At 45.5% G+C, this 16,060-nt stretch overlaps 1 protein-coding gene across 1 annotated transcript in view; it reads right to left on the bottom strand.

Moving 5' to 3' along the window:
* Positions 1-1,198: 1,198 nt before the first annotated feature.
* Positions 1,199-16,060, bottom strand: part of P3H2 (prolyl 3-hydroxylase 2) — a 154,132-nt gene continuing 139,270 nt past the window's right edge. The window contains exons 9-15 of the mRNA XM_037038834.1: positions 14,782-14,909; positions 14,145-14,240; positions 13,427-13,577; positions 12,507-12,624; positions 11,498-11,573; positions 6,861-7,001; positions 1,199-2,196 (exon numbers count right to left, since the gene is read on the bottom strand). Coding sequence (XP_036894729.1) covers positions 2,104-2,196; positions 6,861-7,001; positions 11,498-11,573; positions 12,507-12,624; positions 13,427-13,577; positions 14,145-14,240; positions 14,782-14,909 — 803 coding nt within the window. The 3' untranslated portion in view covers positions 1,199-2,103. The remainder of the gene's footprint in view (positions 2,197-6,860; positions 7,002-11,497; positions 11,574-12,506; positions 12,625-13,426; positions 13,578-14,144; positions 14,241-14,781; positions 14,910-16,060) is intronic.

Consider the following 16,060-nt stretch of genomic DNA (forward strand, 5'->3'; position numbering starts at 1 on the left):
ATGCTTTACTCTATATATGATGTCCCAGGTGTAAAACACTACTGGTAACCCACCAAACAGGAATGACTCCTCTGTTGCCAGCAAAAGGCACAAGATAGGATCAACCGAAAGGACGCCGATGGAGGCCTTCACCCACTCTCTGTGGGGCTGAGTGTCAAGATCAGTGCTGAAGCCCCTGCCTCTCCCAGAGCTCCCATAGCACCCAGGAAGTGGGACTGCAAGAAGCCAAAGGCTTGTCTTTGTTGATGCCTTGTTGCCAGAAAACAGAAATTAGATCCTTGCCCAGATCTTCCTATCAGCAGATCTGAGTGTCAGCAAACACTTCTCGGCCAGACAGCAAACAAATAGCAATCTACTTTTTCAAAGCTCGGGGACTTTTATAGCCTTAAAATTGGGTTTAACATTTTAAAACCGCACGCACCTATAATGAACCCATTCATAAGTCTCAAAATGTTTGTAGAAGTTACTGTGGTTGTATTTGTGAATAAATCCCAAGCCACTTTGGTTTTTGTTTTTTTATTGCTTTGTTTTGGACGGAGAGCAAAAGGGAGGGCTTTTGGAAGCCAGCGCAACCAATTATGTCACCCACAGAGAAGACTAAAAGCCCAGAAAGGAAGAGAGCAGCTCCAGGTCGCACAGCAGGCAGACCTGGTGGGACTGGGACTATAATCTAATGCTCTTTCCACTCTCCCACAGTGAAAATGCAACTGGAAGGCTGGGCGGAAAACAGCTCAGAAATCACCATGACTCACATTTTCAGTCTCAAAGGATGAGTGCTCTCACCACTAACTAGGATGGTCAGGGGCAGAAAGTCAGTGTGGTCTTTAGGAAAATGTTTGATTTGCTGCTTCTCTGAAAGGCCGTGAGCGCTCCCACGGCGCAGCACAGAGGTAGGCGATCTCCCGCTGGCAAGGGCGGCGGGTTCCTCTAGGCTAGAGCAGCCTCGGCCCCACACCGAAGGGCGACTTCACGGTGTCTTCCTTAGACGCGCAGCCCGGCCCCGACGCTGTCTGCACGAACACCTCTGTTTGCCAACCATTTCTGTTCCTCCAAAAGCAGATACCCCCCTGCTGTAGGCCTGGAGCGTTTGCTGGGAAAACTAGTCATAGCCCAGTGTTGTCCCCCAAAGATCCAGGGGACCACAGAACCATTACCTGAAGAAACTCAAACGTTTGGGAGAAGAAAGACAAATGGCAGGTATTGAAATAAGGCTCCCTTTATTAAACACATCGGACACAAGAACAAGTCCACATGCTGGACAGCAGCAAAGAGGAGGGCCGCAAAACTCGACGCAGACAAAGACTGAACTCCACCAAGAACCCATTTTTCTTAGGAGCAAAATGCTCCTTCTTACCCGCGGCCTCCACTCTCAGATGATGGGCCCAATTCAGGGTTCAAGATTTTTTTCTTCAAAGTCAGTACGGCGAAGAGCCATTGAAAGCCCCAAACAACCTTTTTAAAGACACAACTGACAGGCATCCTTTCTGTAGCACTGTGGAGGGTGAATCGAAGCTTCCAGTGTAAGTTTGTTCTCTGGTGAAAATACCAGAGCCAAAAATTCCAGCAAGGCCCTGGGAAGGCCGGGTCGCTCCTTCCCATATAGGACCCCTCAGAGCGGTACCTGCTCAGAGCCTGGGGCCCCTCCGCCCAGTGGCAGGGCAGGCAGCACAGGCCCCACAGCCGCCCGGGCACCGCAGACTCGAACTCACAGCCGTCGGCACCGGGGAGGAGGTGGCAGAAAGGCTCAGAGCCAGAGAGGCCTTGTGAGGCCCAGTTACACACTATCGTTAGAACAACAGCGTGCATGGGAGTGCAGCTTTGCCCAAAACACATTTACTCTTTCTGCTTGAACTTTTGGGTCTGCAGCCAACGCAGTGTGTGCGTGTGTGTTGGGGGGGTGACTGAGTTGTGAGAGACGAATGAACTGATCAAAAACCAAGACATACAGACAAAGTGAGGCAGAGCAAGCAGCCTTAGGAACAGGAGGGAGATATGGCGACTCAGATCAACCTGTTAATTTATACCACGGCTCTGTACAAAAATAAAAAGGTTCTCATAAGATTAACAATTTAAATAAATATCTGACAGAACACTTCCTCCCTTTCATAGCTCATCTTTCGGGTTAATATGCAGTTCATGCTTCCCTTGTTCTTCTTGATCCAGGATTGCGATCACTTCATCAGCCTGTATTCGCTCCTGCAAAAAAGGCAATTGGCACATTTCGGTCACAGGCAAACACAATCAGTCCCAGTGGCAGATGCTTCCCAAACACTTCCAGGCATCCGCCTGCACGCGGACTGAATGCTAAATCCAGTTAAGGGGGGGAACCTCACCTCATCCCTGCACAAGTGCTTCCTGCTGACTTCCCTGTGTCCTCAGCAATTACTTTCCAAGATCTCTCTACTGCCAAGGAGTCTCACAGATTTGGCTCCTCACTGCCCTTTCTATGTTGTGGTCCCCTAGATGTTTCCAAGTCCGCTTCCGGTGCAGTCTTCCAGCTGAATTCACTGTTTCCTCCTATTCGGTTCCTTTTCACAAATTCCTTCTCTCAGGGAAGACCACCACTGCTCAACCACCTGCCCCTAAAAGCCTGACCTTGGTTTTCTGTGCCTGATTAATCACCTAGTTCTTTCTGTCCTGCTTCCCATGCCTGTCCCTTCCTTTTCTACTCATATTACTGTCACCTTAGCTTAGGCCAGGACTTCCCAACCTTGGCACCACTGACATTTTGGACCAGATAATTCTTTGCTGTATGAGGGCTGTCCTGTGTGCATTGTAGGATGTCTAGCAGCAACCCTGGCCAGTAGCACCTCCCTGAAGGTTCTGGCAATGAAAACATGTCTCTGGACATTGTCAAATGCGCCAGAGGAGGAAAGTAGCTTCTGCTTGAAAACCAAGGGTTTAGACCATCATCGTCTCTCTACTCACTTGCTACAGCAGCTTCTCAATTGATCTGTTAGACACTCTGCTCCNCACCACTGACATTTTGGACCAGATAATTCTTTGCTGTATGAGGGCTGTCCTGTGTGCATTGTAGGATGTCTAGCAGCAACCCTGGCCAGTAGCACCTCCCTGAAGGTTCTGGCAACGAAAACATGTCTCTGGACATTGTCAAATGCGCCAGAGGAGGAAAGTAGCTTCTGCTTGAAAACCAAGGGTTTAGACCATCATTGTCTCTCTACTCACTTGCTACAGCAGCTTCTCAATTGATCTGTTAGACACTCTGCTCCCACATGGGTCTAATGGACCCCCTCCACACACACACCCCTGCAGTTAACTCGTCACTTTCCTGCTCACTGCCCACCACCCTGACATGCATTCCTATTGCTTGAAGTTCCAGGTCCAATCTTCTTGGTGTGCTTAGCAGGAGCTGTCTGTTTACACCATTCTCTCTTTTTCAGCTCACCTGTCCCACCTCATCTTACACTCCAACTTCCTAACCACCTCAAGGTCTCTGAATCCAGCACTCTCAGAAGAATCCCCCAGTTCTTGTCTAGGTTAAATGCTCCTCCGGATCCACTGTGTCCTGTGCTTTTTCTCACCCCCGACAGCAATCAATCAGCAGGCACAGTTGGTCTATCTCCAAACTGCATCTCAAACCTTGCCCAGTTTTTCACCTTCTCGCTAACTAATTTAGTAAGCAATGTGTTAGCCAAAATTGTGCTATTACCCTTCCCAGGCCTGTAACTCTCCAGGACTGGGGGCGGCCAGATGGTTAGGGCACAGAGCCTCCCCACCCCACACGCCAGGTAGAGCACGGTTCATACTCCCTCAGCCACCTGTGGGGTCTGGACCCTGCCTCCTTGCACACTACTCTGCAGCTTGCTCGGTACACCCCGGCCACACTGGCTTCCTTGGTTTCCTGACCTCTCCAACGCTCCCTCTTGTCCCTGGGCCTTTCTCACATGTTCTCTGCCTAGAGTTCTCTTCCCAAAGCCTTTACTGTGGCAGTTGGCTTCTTGTCACTCTGGTGGCAACTCAAGTGTCCTTGGTCTGGAGGCCTTCAGTGTACCTCTCCTTCTCTTACCCTCTCAAATCAGTTTCCTTCTCCTCTTGCCCAGGCCCCATATCCAAAAATCTCTCAATTATTTCCTTTTCCTTATTTGTTGTCTGTCTTCTTCCACTAGAAGGTGAGCACCAGGAATGCAGGAATCCTGTCATTTTCGGTCATGGCTGTATTTCCAGGGAGCAGAGAAGCTATTGACTTCGAGCAAGGCCTCTGATGTATCGGATGGACGAGTGCAAAATGAACAAAGGGCTTGCCCTTTGTCTACACCATCTCTCCCTAAGGAAACTGTGCTCATCCTCTCAGACTCATGGCAAGAACTCATCCTCTCAGACTCAGGGCAAACCTCGCCTCCTCCACAAAGCCTTTACAGGTTTCCTGTTTAAACCCCCTAGGCACCACACCTTTGCCGCTAAGAATTCTTACCAAACTGATCCTGTGTTTTAATTACTCAGGTGTCTGGCTTAACACTCCACTTGGACTTTAAGCTCCTTAAAAATAGGGGGTATGTCTCACCTAGTTCTTATCCCCTACAGGTTGTCCCTGGCACAGTGCCTCACATAGTATGTTATGAAAATAACTATTTTGCAACTTGAAAACAAAGCCCCTTTTATTCAAGAGCGTGTAATTGGAAATGACGTTGATCTACACCCAGCTAAAAGGACCAACTATACTAAATAACAGAAATCTGAATTGCTGTTGTGATGCACACACACCACTCCCCTCTGGACCGCCATGGAAGACCTCTGCAGCCGCTCTTTCCCGAAAGGAAAGGCGTTCCGGAGCTGGAACTCCCCATGCCAGAAACTGAAGATTCCAATATCGAACCCCTTTAAGAGTTTATGGTGCGAAATACTCCTCAAGAACTTTAGATGCCTTTAAAACAATCTTTAACAAGCATGGAAATTGCCAGCTCTGATGACTGATTCATAGGTGACTATGTTTGCTCGGGGATTCAATCTGAGAAGAGGTACCGAATTCAGGGACTTTCTAACTCTGTCGCACATTAGAATTACCTGGGGAACTTTGAAAACTCCCGATGCCCAGGTCACACCCCATATCAATTAAGCCAGAATGCCTGGGAGCAGGAGCTTGATGTCAGTGGCTGGGAAAGTTCCCCAGGTGATTCCAATGTGGATCAAAGTCTGGGAATCACACATCACAGGCTGAATTTTCTGGTAGTAGTTGCGAGTCTCTGGTCATTTTGGCCTGTGGCCACTAGATGTCGCTACTGCCCAGACTGGAGACATTTCCCAATAATCACCTTTGAGAGAAGGGGCGTTTGCATGGATATTTACTGGTTAAGAAGGAGGAAAGACAATTTTTTGTCTTAGTTTATTTTTATAGAAAATACGTTGAAAGAGAGGGTTAAGGTACTAAATAATAAACGATGAACTCTTTCCTGCACTGAACACTAACAGAACATAATAAGGCGATTTTTCAACCAGTTATCTTCACTGCTCAGTTCTCTAGGTTCTGTAGTGCAGAGCGCCGTGGGGGCACGCTGGCATGGGAGGCGGAGAAGCCCGGGAAAGGAAGGAGCTACAGACGAAGGAGATTGCTCGGAACTCTCTGTGCTCTGCTCCTTCAGTCAGGACCTTCCTTTTCAGGACCTCGAGTTGATATGCCTTTCTCCATTTGGGAACAGAACCCACACTCCCTTCTCACCGTCTATTTCCCTGTCGACTCTCCAAGCGCCTCCTGGTCAGGGGGGCTATGCTTTGTTCCCCCTCGAACTGCAGGGCCTGCCTAGCAGTTTCCCAGGCACAACGGCAGTTCTGCTGAAAACATCTGGTAGCTGTATGGAAGAACGCCTAGGGAATGTGTGAGTTAGGTTTGATGGTAAAAGTGTATGAGAAACTGGATTGACTTAAAACAGTTTCTAATCAAATTTGATTCAATTTAGGAATCTAAAGAGGAAAATTGGATGGAGTGCCATTTTAGACTAGAACTTTCTGGCTTCATCAACACTTGGGGCTGGAGAAGACTTTCCAGTTATCTGGTTGAGGCCTTGCTATGAAGTTCCCACTTCAGTTTTTGCCTTTCAAGCCAAGCCATTGCTGAGCCTTTGAGTGGAGCCAGTAGTTATGAGGAACTCACTACTTCCAAAACAGAGAAGTCCACCGAACAGTGGTGATGACTTATAAGTTATTCTTTAGACCCTATTTTTTCTTATAGGAAGTTCTATCCATTGGTCTTCATCCACTCCTCTGCAGCCTCACAGGTAGGGACGGCACTCTGTGCCCAAGGGCAAGATCACGGCCTCGCATTCAGGCTAACATGTCCTCAGCTACTTCCCATATAATCAGAACACTTGGTTACTATTTAAGATTTAATTTAATTGTAATACCTAGTAATGAACCTTCAGGTTCCCTCACCTCTTGTACATGCTTCATAAATTAGTGCTGCTTTTAATGATTTGTTGAGAAAACAAATCATTCTTCCTAGTAACCTGTAGAAAGTGGTTTCTTTCTCCTGATGCTACAGTTTTTTAATAAAGGCCCAGGCGAATTAAGGACTGCCAACTACCACTGAAGCATCAACTCCCCCAAACCTTCCCCTGTCAGAACCCACGTGACTAAGAATCACCTTCACGGTCCCTCTTCTCTCCCTCACCCTCACAGCATGAACATTAGCTATCAGGAAAATGTGTTTGACCTTGAGTGAAGAAACAGTCAGTGTCAGAAACAGAAGAGAAAGGGTTCTGCAAAAGTTATAAGATGCTTCTTGTCGGTTTGTTTCCCATGATCTCTGAAGTGTCATGAATCAACTTAATAGGGACTTTTCAGAGAAATCAGTTTATAGAGCAGGTCGGGGGCACCTAACTGGCTTTCTGGGTGGGTCAGAGACTCACCAACTCTCTGTAAAGTGGGTCCAGGGTGAACCACAGGGCCACGGCACACCTCTGGCCTCTGGTGACTGCCTTCACCCCGTGAGGGTTCTCGCCGCCCGACGAGAAGCTGATCATACGTCCACACTTTGGTTTGATGGAGGCCTGAGAAAAAAGCGAAAATCAGACTCTCGATTCCTCTGTCACAAGCATCTCTACAACCCCCAGCCTTATCCTTCTGCAGGGTCATCTGGGTCAAATCTCGAACCAAAGAACCATGGAATCCTGAGGTTGAAGAAGACAAAGATTATTTCAGTCTCCTCATCTGGGAAACAAAGTTAAGGTCAAAATAATATCTAGCTCAGAAGATGAGATTATCCAGGTAAAACGACTGGCACAGCCGTGGCAGGAAGTGGCGGCTCAGTACAGGATGCGTTGGCAGCTGACGTTCCGTGCGAAGCCAAGGCTCTCCCCTGTACTCTACTTCTCTAACTCTGGCACCAACGCGGCATCTGGCCTGTGCAGATGCGCATTCGCTATCTGTGGGATGACACAAACAAAGTAAGTGGACACCCAGAATGCTGGTAAATTTTTCTTATCGACCCAGGTTGTAAGTCCATGGGTGTATGTACCCTTTCTAATTCCTTAGTCCTATATTTAGGGTTTATGAACGTTTCATAATACAAAGATTTTACAAAGCCCAGTCTACCCTCATATGACCATCGAGTTCCTGTTACAATATCCTGCCCAGTGATCTTCAGCCAATGTTTTAACACTCCAGTCCCCAGAACACACTGCCTCCCAGGGTGACCCACCGCCTGGCGTCCAGGCTCTGTGGTGACTGACAGTCCTGCCAAGCTTGTGCATCATTCAGATGGTGCTGTCCAGTAATGTTTAGGTAGAGGAGGGTAGGAGGGAAGAGACCTGGCCGGGCGGCCCTGAGCCAGGGCATTATTAGATCAAACAAGCAGGCTTTCCAAAGCGAGCAAGCTTAAGGAACGGTTGTGGGCCTTGCTTACACATCGGAAGAAATGTCTAAGCGTAAGTAAATTTTCCTTTCTTGGAAAACACAGACACTTGACTCATTCCATAGAAGATCTGGGAAAAGTAAAAGCAAAAAAGGGGTACCAACCATTCTTTTTGGTAAGATGGGCCCATTCTAACTAGCTAGTTTCTGAATTGATTTGAGTTGATACATGCCCTTTAGAAGACTCTTTGGTTTCCTTTACCATAAAATGGTAAGGGAGTATTTTCAAAGGCTGAATATTTTCCAAGACAGTTGCAGGAGAAATATTTGGGAAGTTGCCTGAAGTCCTTGACTGCCTCTTAGCATAAGTACTCCCAGACTGTGTGACCTATATGTGGAAGGCTGGAATGGAAGGTAGGTGGGGGAATCAAAACAGTCTGAGACTCAGGCAGGTGTGAGTGTGAGTGCGTGTGTGTGTGTCTGTGAGCAGAGAAGATCAGTTGGTTTCTGGTTATTCTTTTATTCACAGTAATTGAGGAGGAGTAATTGGTCACTAGAGACAGTTGCTTTTGTTTAGTAGCTTTACCTAGGGGACTTTTCTGATGTAAATGTAGAGAGTTCAGTAGTTCCTGGTGCCCTCCGTATCAATCTGACTTGGTTCTTCTAACAAAGGACTTTGCTGCGCATTTCCACATAAAAACAGCAAAATAAACAATGATCGACACGTATGATATGGAACAGGAAAGCCTTCCTGTACACATGGCTTTAGGGACTCGTTTCAAGGGTCCTTGCTGCTCCTGCCCTGGTGCTGGTCGGGACTCAGCCACACGCCGTTGGGTCACTTCTGTGTGATCACTGAACCAGGGCAACAGCATCTGATGACTAAAGAAAGGGCACGGGCACGATGGATGAAACTGGAAGAATGGAAAGCATTTTTACATGTGAAGACCTTTGGAAAAGTTTAGGAAAAGAAACTGCTTGAAGATGAAACTGCTTGAAGCCGGTGCAATTGACTACAGGTGTGTGGGCCACAGGCGTCTTTAGGACTAACCCGAGCCTACAGACGGCTTTCCCCTGTCACACATCAGGTGCGCGGAGGAGTGAAGGATCTGACGCTGCTTCTATGGGAAATCCGTTCTGCGGTGCCGACAGATGACCGTGCACATACTCACGAACACAGCTCCACAGTGACATTCATTTCTCGTGAAGCACATGGAACTCCTTACATTTTCTCTTTTGGAAACTTGCACAGAGAAACCCAAACGCCCAAATACCCACGTGCCACAAATAAATGCTGCTGTTGAAATAATCCACGGAGCTTCCAAGTGCGCTTTTCGTCCAATGGATGATGAAACGGCAAGAGAAGCTTTTGTGCCATACTTTTCTTGAATAAATGTAAACCTTCAGCCACTGTTCAGTTAATTAAATAATTTCCAGATTTTTCAAAAATAAAGGACCTAGGAGACTTCACTGCCTTATGTAGCCCCAGGCCGGGTTCTTCCCTGCGTCCTCGGTCCCTCCAGAGTCAGCGGAGGAATTGCTGGAAAGGAGAGCCATCCCCCTCTCTTCGCTGTTGAGACTGGTTGCCTCGGACTCTGACGATCTACACAACGCCCTGAGAACACTACCGTATAAATTAATCAGAAATAGATAATTTGGGAAAATAAATCTCCCAACTTGGAACTTTTGAATAAAAACATTGTTTAAATCAGGTTTATCTTTTACTTTGGGCGGTAAGAATTTTAAAATAATTACAACTTTATATGAAAAGGATGGTACTATTAAAGTGAAGTATTATCCGTTTTCACATCACTGAAAAGCCGAATTCCAGTTAACTAACTTCTCTGTGGCACCAAATGAACAAAATAAACTAACAAACAAAATAGAAACATACTCACAGATACAGAGAACAAATTGAGAGCCATCAGAGGGGAGGGTGGTGGTGGAGTGTTGGATTAAACAGTGAAAAGAAAAGCCGTCATAGACTGATAACCGTATGGTGATTACCAGATGGACAGGGTTGGAGGTGTAGAAGAGGATAAAGGGGGGGCAAATGGTGGTGGAAGGAGACTTGGCTTGCGTTGGTGAACACACAATACAATACACAGATGATGTGTTGTAGAACTGTACACCCGAGAAGCGGATATAACTTTTAAACCAATGTCACCCCAATAAATCCAATAACAATCTTTTAAAAATAAGAATAAAATCCCTTAATTCTAAAAAAAAGAATTCCAGTTAACTTTCATTCAACAAAACAATTAATGAATTCTTTCTTCCTACATAGTATTTCAGGCATCGATTACTTTCGAACACTGAGCATTTCCAAATTTCGCCACTAGGCGGAGTAGAAGCAAAGAAATACTTTTGACCACCTGTGAATTTCCACTGTGCGAGGTGCAAGCATTTTTGAATCTCGGTTTCAGTGTTAGCAGAGCTCAGAAATCAAATCCTTTCTGCCCAGAGGCTCTTCTTCGAAAACCGAGAATTTTGTACAGAGACTTTAAATTCCAACTCCTACCGCCAATCTTGATCTAACTACTCCCATGTTAGTATCCGAGGTTTTTACAAAAAAGTGTAGGCACATAGCCTTTTAAATATACATTATTGTCTTAAAACCTATAGAATGTTTTTTCTTAATTATAACAATTGTAATCAGAATCTCCATAGGATGTCCTTTTCTACAGTAACATAGTTTTGGAATATCGTCTGTTTACATTCCAGTGGTATGTCACAAATAACATATGGCTGTTTCACTACCAAGAAAAGATGCCAACATATCAGGAGAAAACCAGGAAACTAAGAAAATGTTGTGGAAATAGTTTACATAATACAAAACTTTGAAGTTTATTACATGCATGTCTCAGCTATTCAGATTTTGTCTGGAGGAAAGAGGTATCTCATAATCTATTTAGGATTCGATTATCTCCTCCATAGAAAACCTGCCCTTCGACCCGAAGTGTCCCTTTTGGGTTAAAGACCAGAGGATGCTGCCTACAGGGTCTATAAGTGCTCTGCAGGCTGGTTTCCAAAGGCATCAGTTTGCTTAGAAAGACGGTGGTTGAACTTAACTTTTGATTTTTATCTATGAAGGAATGTTTAGAATCTCATCCAAAACATGTCATGTGAACACACATTCAAACTTATGTGTACACGAATGTGTACACAGCTATTTTCAGGGTTTACTTGCAATCACAATCATACACACATTCACACATATGCACACACACATGCATGCATATATGATCATTTGGAGAACTAGGGGTCTGGAGGCCAATGATCAATCCAAACATGTACAATCCTAGGTTACTTGAAAAACACTCTGTACAGACATTTGACTTGTCCTAGGTTTCAGTGACCTGGGAATTAGGGTTTTTATGTTTCCACCAGATAGATTATTTGACAAACAGAATGCTAAGGTTCTAGTTCCAAGTCCAATTGAACCTGCTATATGAGGATTAGGGAATGCTTAATATTTCTGGTCCATAATTTACCCATCTCTAACATGAACTAGGAGATTTTTATTGGTGGTTTCATTTCTCACCTTTTACGATGTGTAAATTTACTAAACCTCTTTGCACCTCTTGAATTCTCGAGCTCAGAAATATTTGAAATCCAACAGTCTCAGTCTTTAGAAAGTGGCAAGACTGAGATAAAAGGTAGTAACTAAATGTGCAAGAAGAGGTTTACTTACAGTCACAGTTTTGGCATCCATTTCAGTGAATATGAATTCCCCTCCTTCAAAGTCGTCGTTCATGTACAGGAGAGCACTATGAAAAAGAAGGGGAGTCATCTGTACTATTATTACATGGTGACAACAACATGGCCACAGAACACTGAAGACCGGTGACAAACTGACCAGCATGATCACTGAGCTTCCTCTGAACTAGACATTGAAATAACTGACCCCCGCCTAGCCCTCAAAAGTAAGATCATAGGTAGTTTGGATCATATCCTTGAAGTATTTATTCCACTTATGTTACATTTTTAACAATAGTTTACAGCTCTTCTTGCACTTTACTTCCTTTGAAGAATAGCTAACTGGGTTTAATCTAGCCCTTTGAACTTGCCCCCACTACTTACAACTCTCCTTCCCTGTCATACCAGTAACTCTAAACAATGTATTTCTTCCCTAATAGCTGGAGAGCTCCGAGGGGTGTAGCCTAGCCTTGCAGATAGGGGGCGCTCAATAACTGTTTCTGTATAAAGAGAGCACGGAATAGTAATCACACACTATTAGCTACACACAGTGACTCCAACTTCTGACTCTTCTCTTTACTCACGAAAATATCACTCAGTAAGAGAAAACATTTTTCCCTCCTGAGTTTCCAGTTTCTAATTTATAAAATGCAGACATAGACAAGTGATGTGATAAGATTCCTATGCATAAAAGACGTTTCAATGAAAGCTAAGTGATCATAATATATATATATATATATATATATATATATATATATATATACTTCATATTAAAACAAAATATTTTGTGGAATAGGATACAAAAGCATGCACAATTTTTAAGATAAACGTAGGAGATGATGAAGTCACTTCTCAGCTGGGACGGCTGCTTCAAAAGATCATTTGAGGACCTCTGCTTTGTAGAGGTGAATGTGATGACAAGTAAAAGGTCAGCTTTCTATATTCCAAGGATGTTTGAAAACTGTTGGACCAGAGCTTGGCATTGAAGCAGGCGCTGGCTGTACCTATAGTCCCGGAACGTGTAAGCGGGAGGCTCCTTCCAGCATTCGTTGGCCTCTGGATCCAACAGGCAGTTGTCAGCATGGATGGGATGACTGAGGTCATTTCTTCTATCCTGTTGACCTGCCAGGAAAGGGACGGGGGAGAATGAGAGAAGGAGGGCACTGACCCCCAGCAGCAGCCCTTATGTCCTTGCAAGTTAGAGGAGACAGAAAGCCCAGCAGAACAGATGAAAGAGCACTGGGCAAGCAGTCGAAAGACCCTGTCCTGCTTTGCTATGAACTTGATGCAAAACTGTGAGCAAGTCACACCTGCTGCTTCAGCTATAAAGGTTGCTGATATAAATAGACATATAGACATTCCATGCATTTCACGGGTTGTAGTTCATGTGAAGCAGTAACAGGAGGATGAAATGAAAATGTAAAAAAAAAAATAGGTCTGAGTTAGCTGAGACCTTCCCAAGTGTCAGAGTCTCACCCTGTGACATTATCCTTCCCCTCCTAGTCAGGGGGTAGAGAAGAGAAGATCTAGGGAAGAAATGACAACAGCAGGGAGTGAGCGGGGGAGGGAGGTCTCTGGCTTTTTAAGAACATTTACTTCAACAAGTCTTTCCCCATTACCACTGGACGCTACGGATGGAATAGGACACTGGAAGTGTCCACAGGTTCCTAGTGCCCAAGGCAGAAAAGAATTTTTCTGTGCGACTTTAGAAAGTAGAAATTGAACTGAAAGCGTAACTAGGCAGATGGATGGTATTTAAGGATGAAAATGAAACACAGGAGGAAAGGGAAAATAAGAGTAAGTTTCTTTTGTGTTAGAAGTGTGGGACTCTTCTAAACCATTCATCTGTCACGTAATAGAGCTTTGCCTTCTTTCTTATGTCCCTGTAGACAGAAGAAAACAAGTTCTGACTCTGGAATCTCACCAGATAGAGCTGTTCGGCAGACCATGTGCGTATAGGAAAAATACAGCGTTGAGTTCAGCATGAAATAGGATTCTACAATCTTTCGTGCCTTCTCGCTGATGTCGTAAAACAGACGGGCACTCTTCAGTGGGACGCGGCCTTCGTAACCAAACTGAAGAAAAAGGAGAATTAGCCACCATAGGTTTGTTTGGGGAGCTTGAGAGAGATAGATGCTAGGTTTCCCTGGGCCAATATACAAAGGTCATCTCTGTACTGACTGGTGGGGATACTACTACAGGCTTGTGAATCTGGGTTAGGAAAAGGAACCATTGAAATAAGCCTTCCTAGTCACTGAGAGAACATGAAAAGCTAATTGCTCTTTTCTCTCACAACCCTGTTCTCATTCCTCTCTAACAACACTGCTGGCAATACAGAATGATCACTTTCTAGGGTAAGTTTTCACTGCGGGACCATGAACTCCCTGAGAAGAAGGGGAGAGGGGAAGAGCTGTGTTGTGAATCAGGTACAAATTTAGGAAACATTCAGTTTGATCAATCAATGGCTGAATGGAGGCCTGAAGGAAGAATTAAAAACAACGCAGGTGCCATTTCACACACGCTCCCTTCAACTGTCCTGATACAACTACATTCTGAGCTCTTCTCTTTCCTGTGCCTGCCATTCACAGATGGTCCTGGATTGGCACTGAGGAACCCGGACCCAAAACCAGGCGAGGCTTTACTTTCAGTGCTTTCAGGACAGTTGCGCCTTCGAACTTCTCATTGGGCGTGTGGGGTGAGGTTTTTCCTCTGTATCCGTCCCCGACCAGCATGATCCCCTGGAAACACAACACAGAAAGGTGTTTTCTTAATGACGACTGCACATTCACCGGGCCCCCCTGTCTGCCTCGATTGCCAGGAAGCTGAGAACCAGAGTCGATACTCAGAACTGTCCCTATTTTGTTCCAGGGTCATGGTATCCTTTGTTTTTCCAGTCAAAAGGGATACAGTTATTTAATTTTTACCATAAAACATGACCACTTTTGTAGACATACATTGTGTATGTCTACACAATGGGACTTTCTCAGCAACTTTAATCTCTACACAATGGGATTAACATAATGGAACTTTCTCAGCAACTATATATGGTAGATAGGACACTTGCTGGACAGTTGCTGTCCTAGGAATGAAGTCACTATTTCAGATCCACTGGCTATATCCAGATTTGGGGAAAACTAAAGTCATCTCACACCAAAGACTATGAAAGTGCCTCTACAACCAATGTTGTGGACAAAGAGAGTGACATTCCAGGCGGGGCCCTCTGGCTCCAGGCTCACGCCAGACCGGCCCCGCCAGGCCCCCGCCCTCCCCGGTCCTCACACTGGCCACACTGTGCAGCTCCCGGCACTGTTCTTCCGACAGGACGTTATCCAGGAGAACCCGCTGCGTCCCGTTCAGCTGCTCCGAGTTATAGACGAACGTGATGTTCTCGTAGAGCAGAGGGCCACCTGAAGGGACAGGGCACATTGTCTTCTCTGTTACCTCTGTCCCCAAGGAGTGAAGCACAGAACACCCAACAGCTTGCAATGTGCAGGTCAGGAGAGTCCTTTTCCTTATAAATATTTAGGAATGTTAAGACAAAGGACAAATTTGGAATTTGACAAACACAGTATGGGTTCAGGAAGAAGGCAGCTGTTTGTCTGACTCACAGGTGTTTTCAAAATGCCATGATAATATATTACATTTGTGCAGTATCTTGGGTTTGATAAACTATCTTTTTATTTGATTCCAGTGATGATCCTGCGAAGCAGACTGGGCATCTCCCAGGACTCTCCTCTGGGAAGACTTTCCAGAATTCTCTCACTAATGGAACCCATCCTTCCATACAGCCCTTGGTTCCTGCTGCTGCTACACCATCATGTGCAATTACTTGATCACGTGTCTGTGTTCCCAGACACAAACATCTCAGCTTCAAGAGTCTGAGAGCAATGCCTTCACTGGGAAATACAGGTAGTGAAGCACGCCATCAGGACAGTCACACCCAACCACCCAAGTCACCCAACTCCTTCCTGCTCTTCTTTCCGCCACTACCTGACTCCACGGTCTTGCTTTTGGAATATCTGTTCTGCTCTGCTCTCTGAGCATCCCTTCTACAGGTCTCCCGTAGGCACCTGCCCTCTCCCTGGAGAGAGTCCACAGCTCTATGAAATCAGCCCCGCGCAGGCTCTTCAGAGAATGACGCAGCTGGGCCATGTTTTAGGAGATGAAATGATAAAATCTGGACCTGACTGGTCTTTTCTTCACAGGAAGTAGGATTAAAGAATGGAACCTCTGATGGTGAGGAGATCTTCAGACTTAACAGAGTGTAACCATCTTGAACCAGAAAAGTGAACAGAAAGTAAAAAACATTGTTTTCTACTCTTTCTAACATTCCTAAAAGACCTGGAATGTGCCCTCAGTGACAACAGGTCATGGTGGAGGGAGTGGTGAAGGCGCAGCTACGCCCTTCCTCCCCACAGCCAAGCAACGGTCACAAACACACTGGTCTAAAACACGAAGGAAGGCAAGACCGTTGACATTGATACCTATCCTGTGGTTGTAGAACCAATGAGTCAAATCAGGGAGCAGCACTAAGTGTTCATTGGTCTATTTAGGATAG

This window comes from Sturnira hondurensis, unplaced genomic scaffold (assembly GCF_014824575.4).
Source record: "Sturnira hondurensis isolate 20B ecotype Veracruz unplaced genomic scaffold, ASM1482457v3 Scaffold0000396, whole genome shotgun sequence".
Lineage (NCBI taxonomy): Eukaryota > Metazoa > Chordata > Mammalia > Chiroptera > Phyllostomidae > Sturnira > Sturnira hondurensis.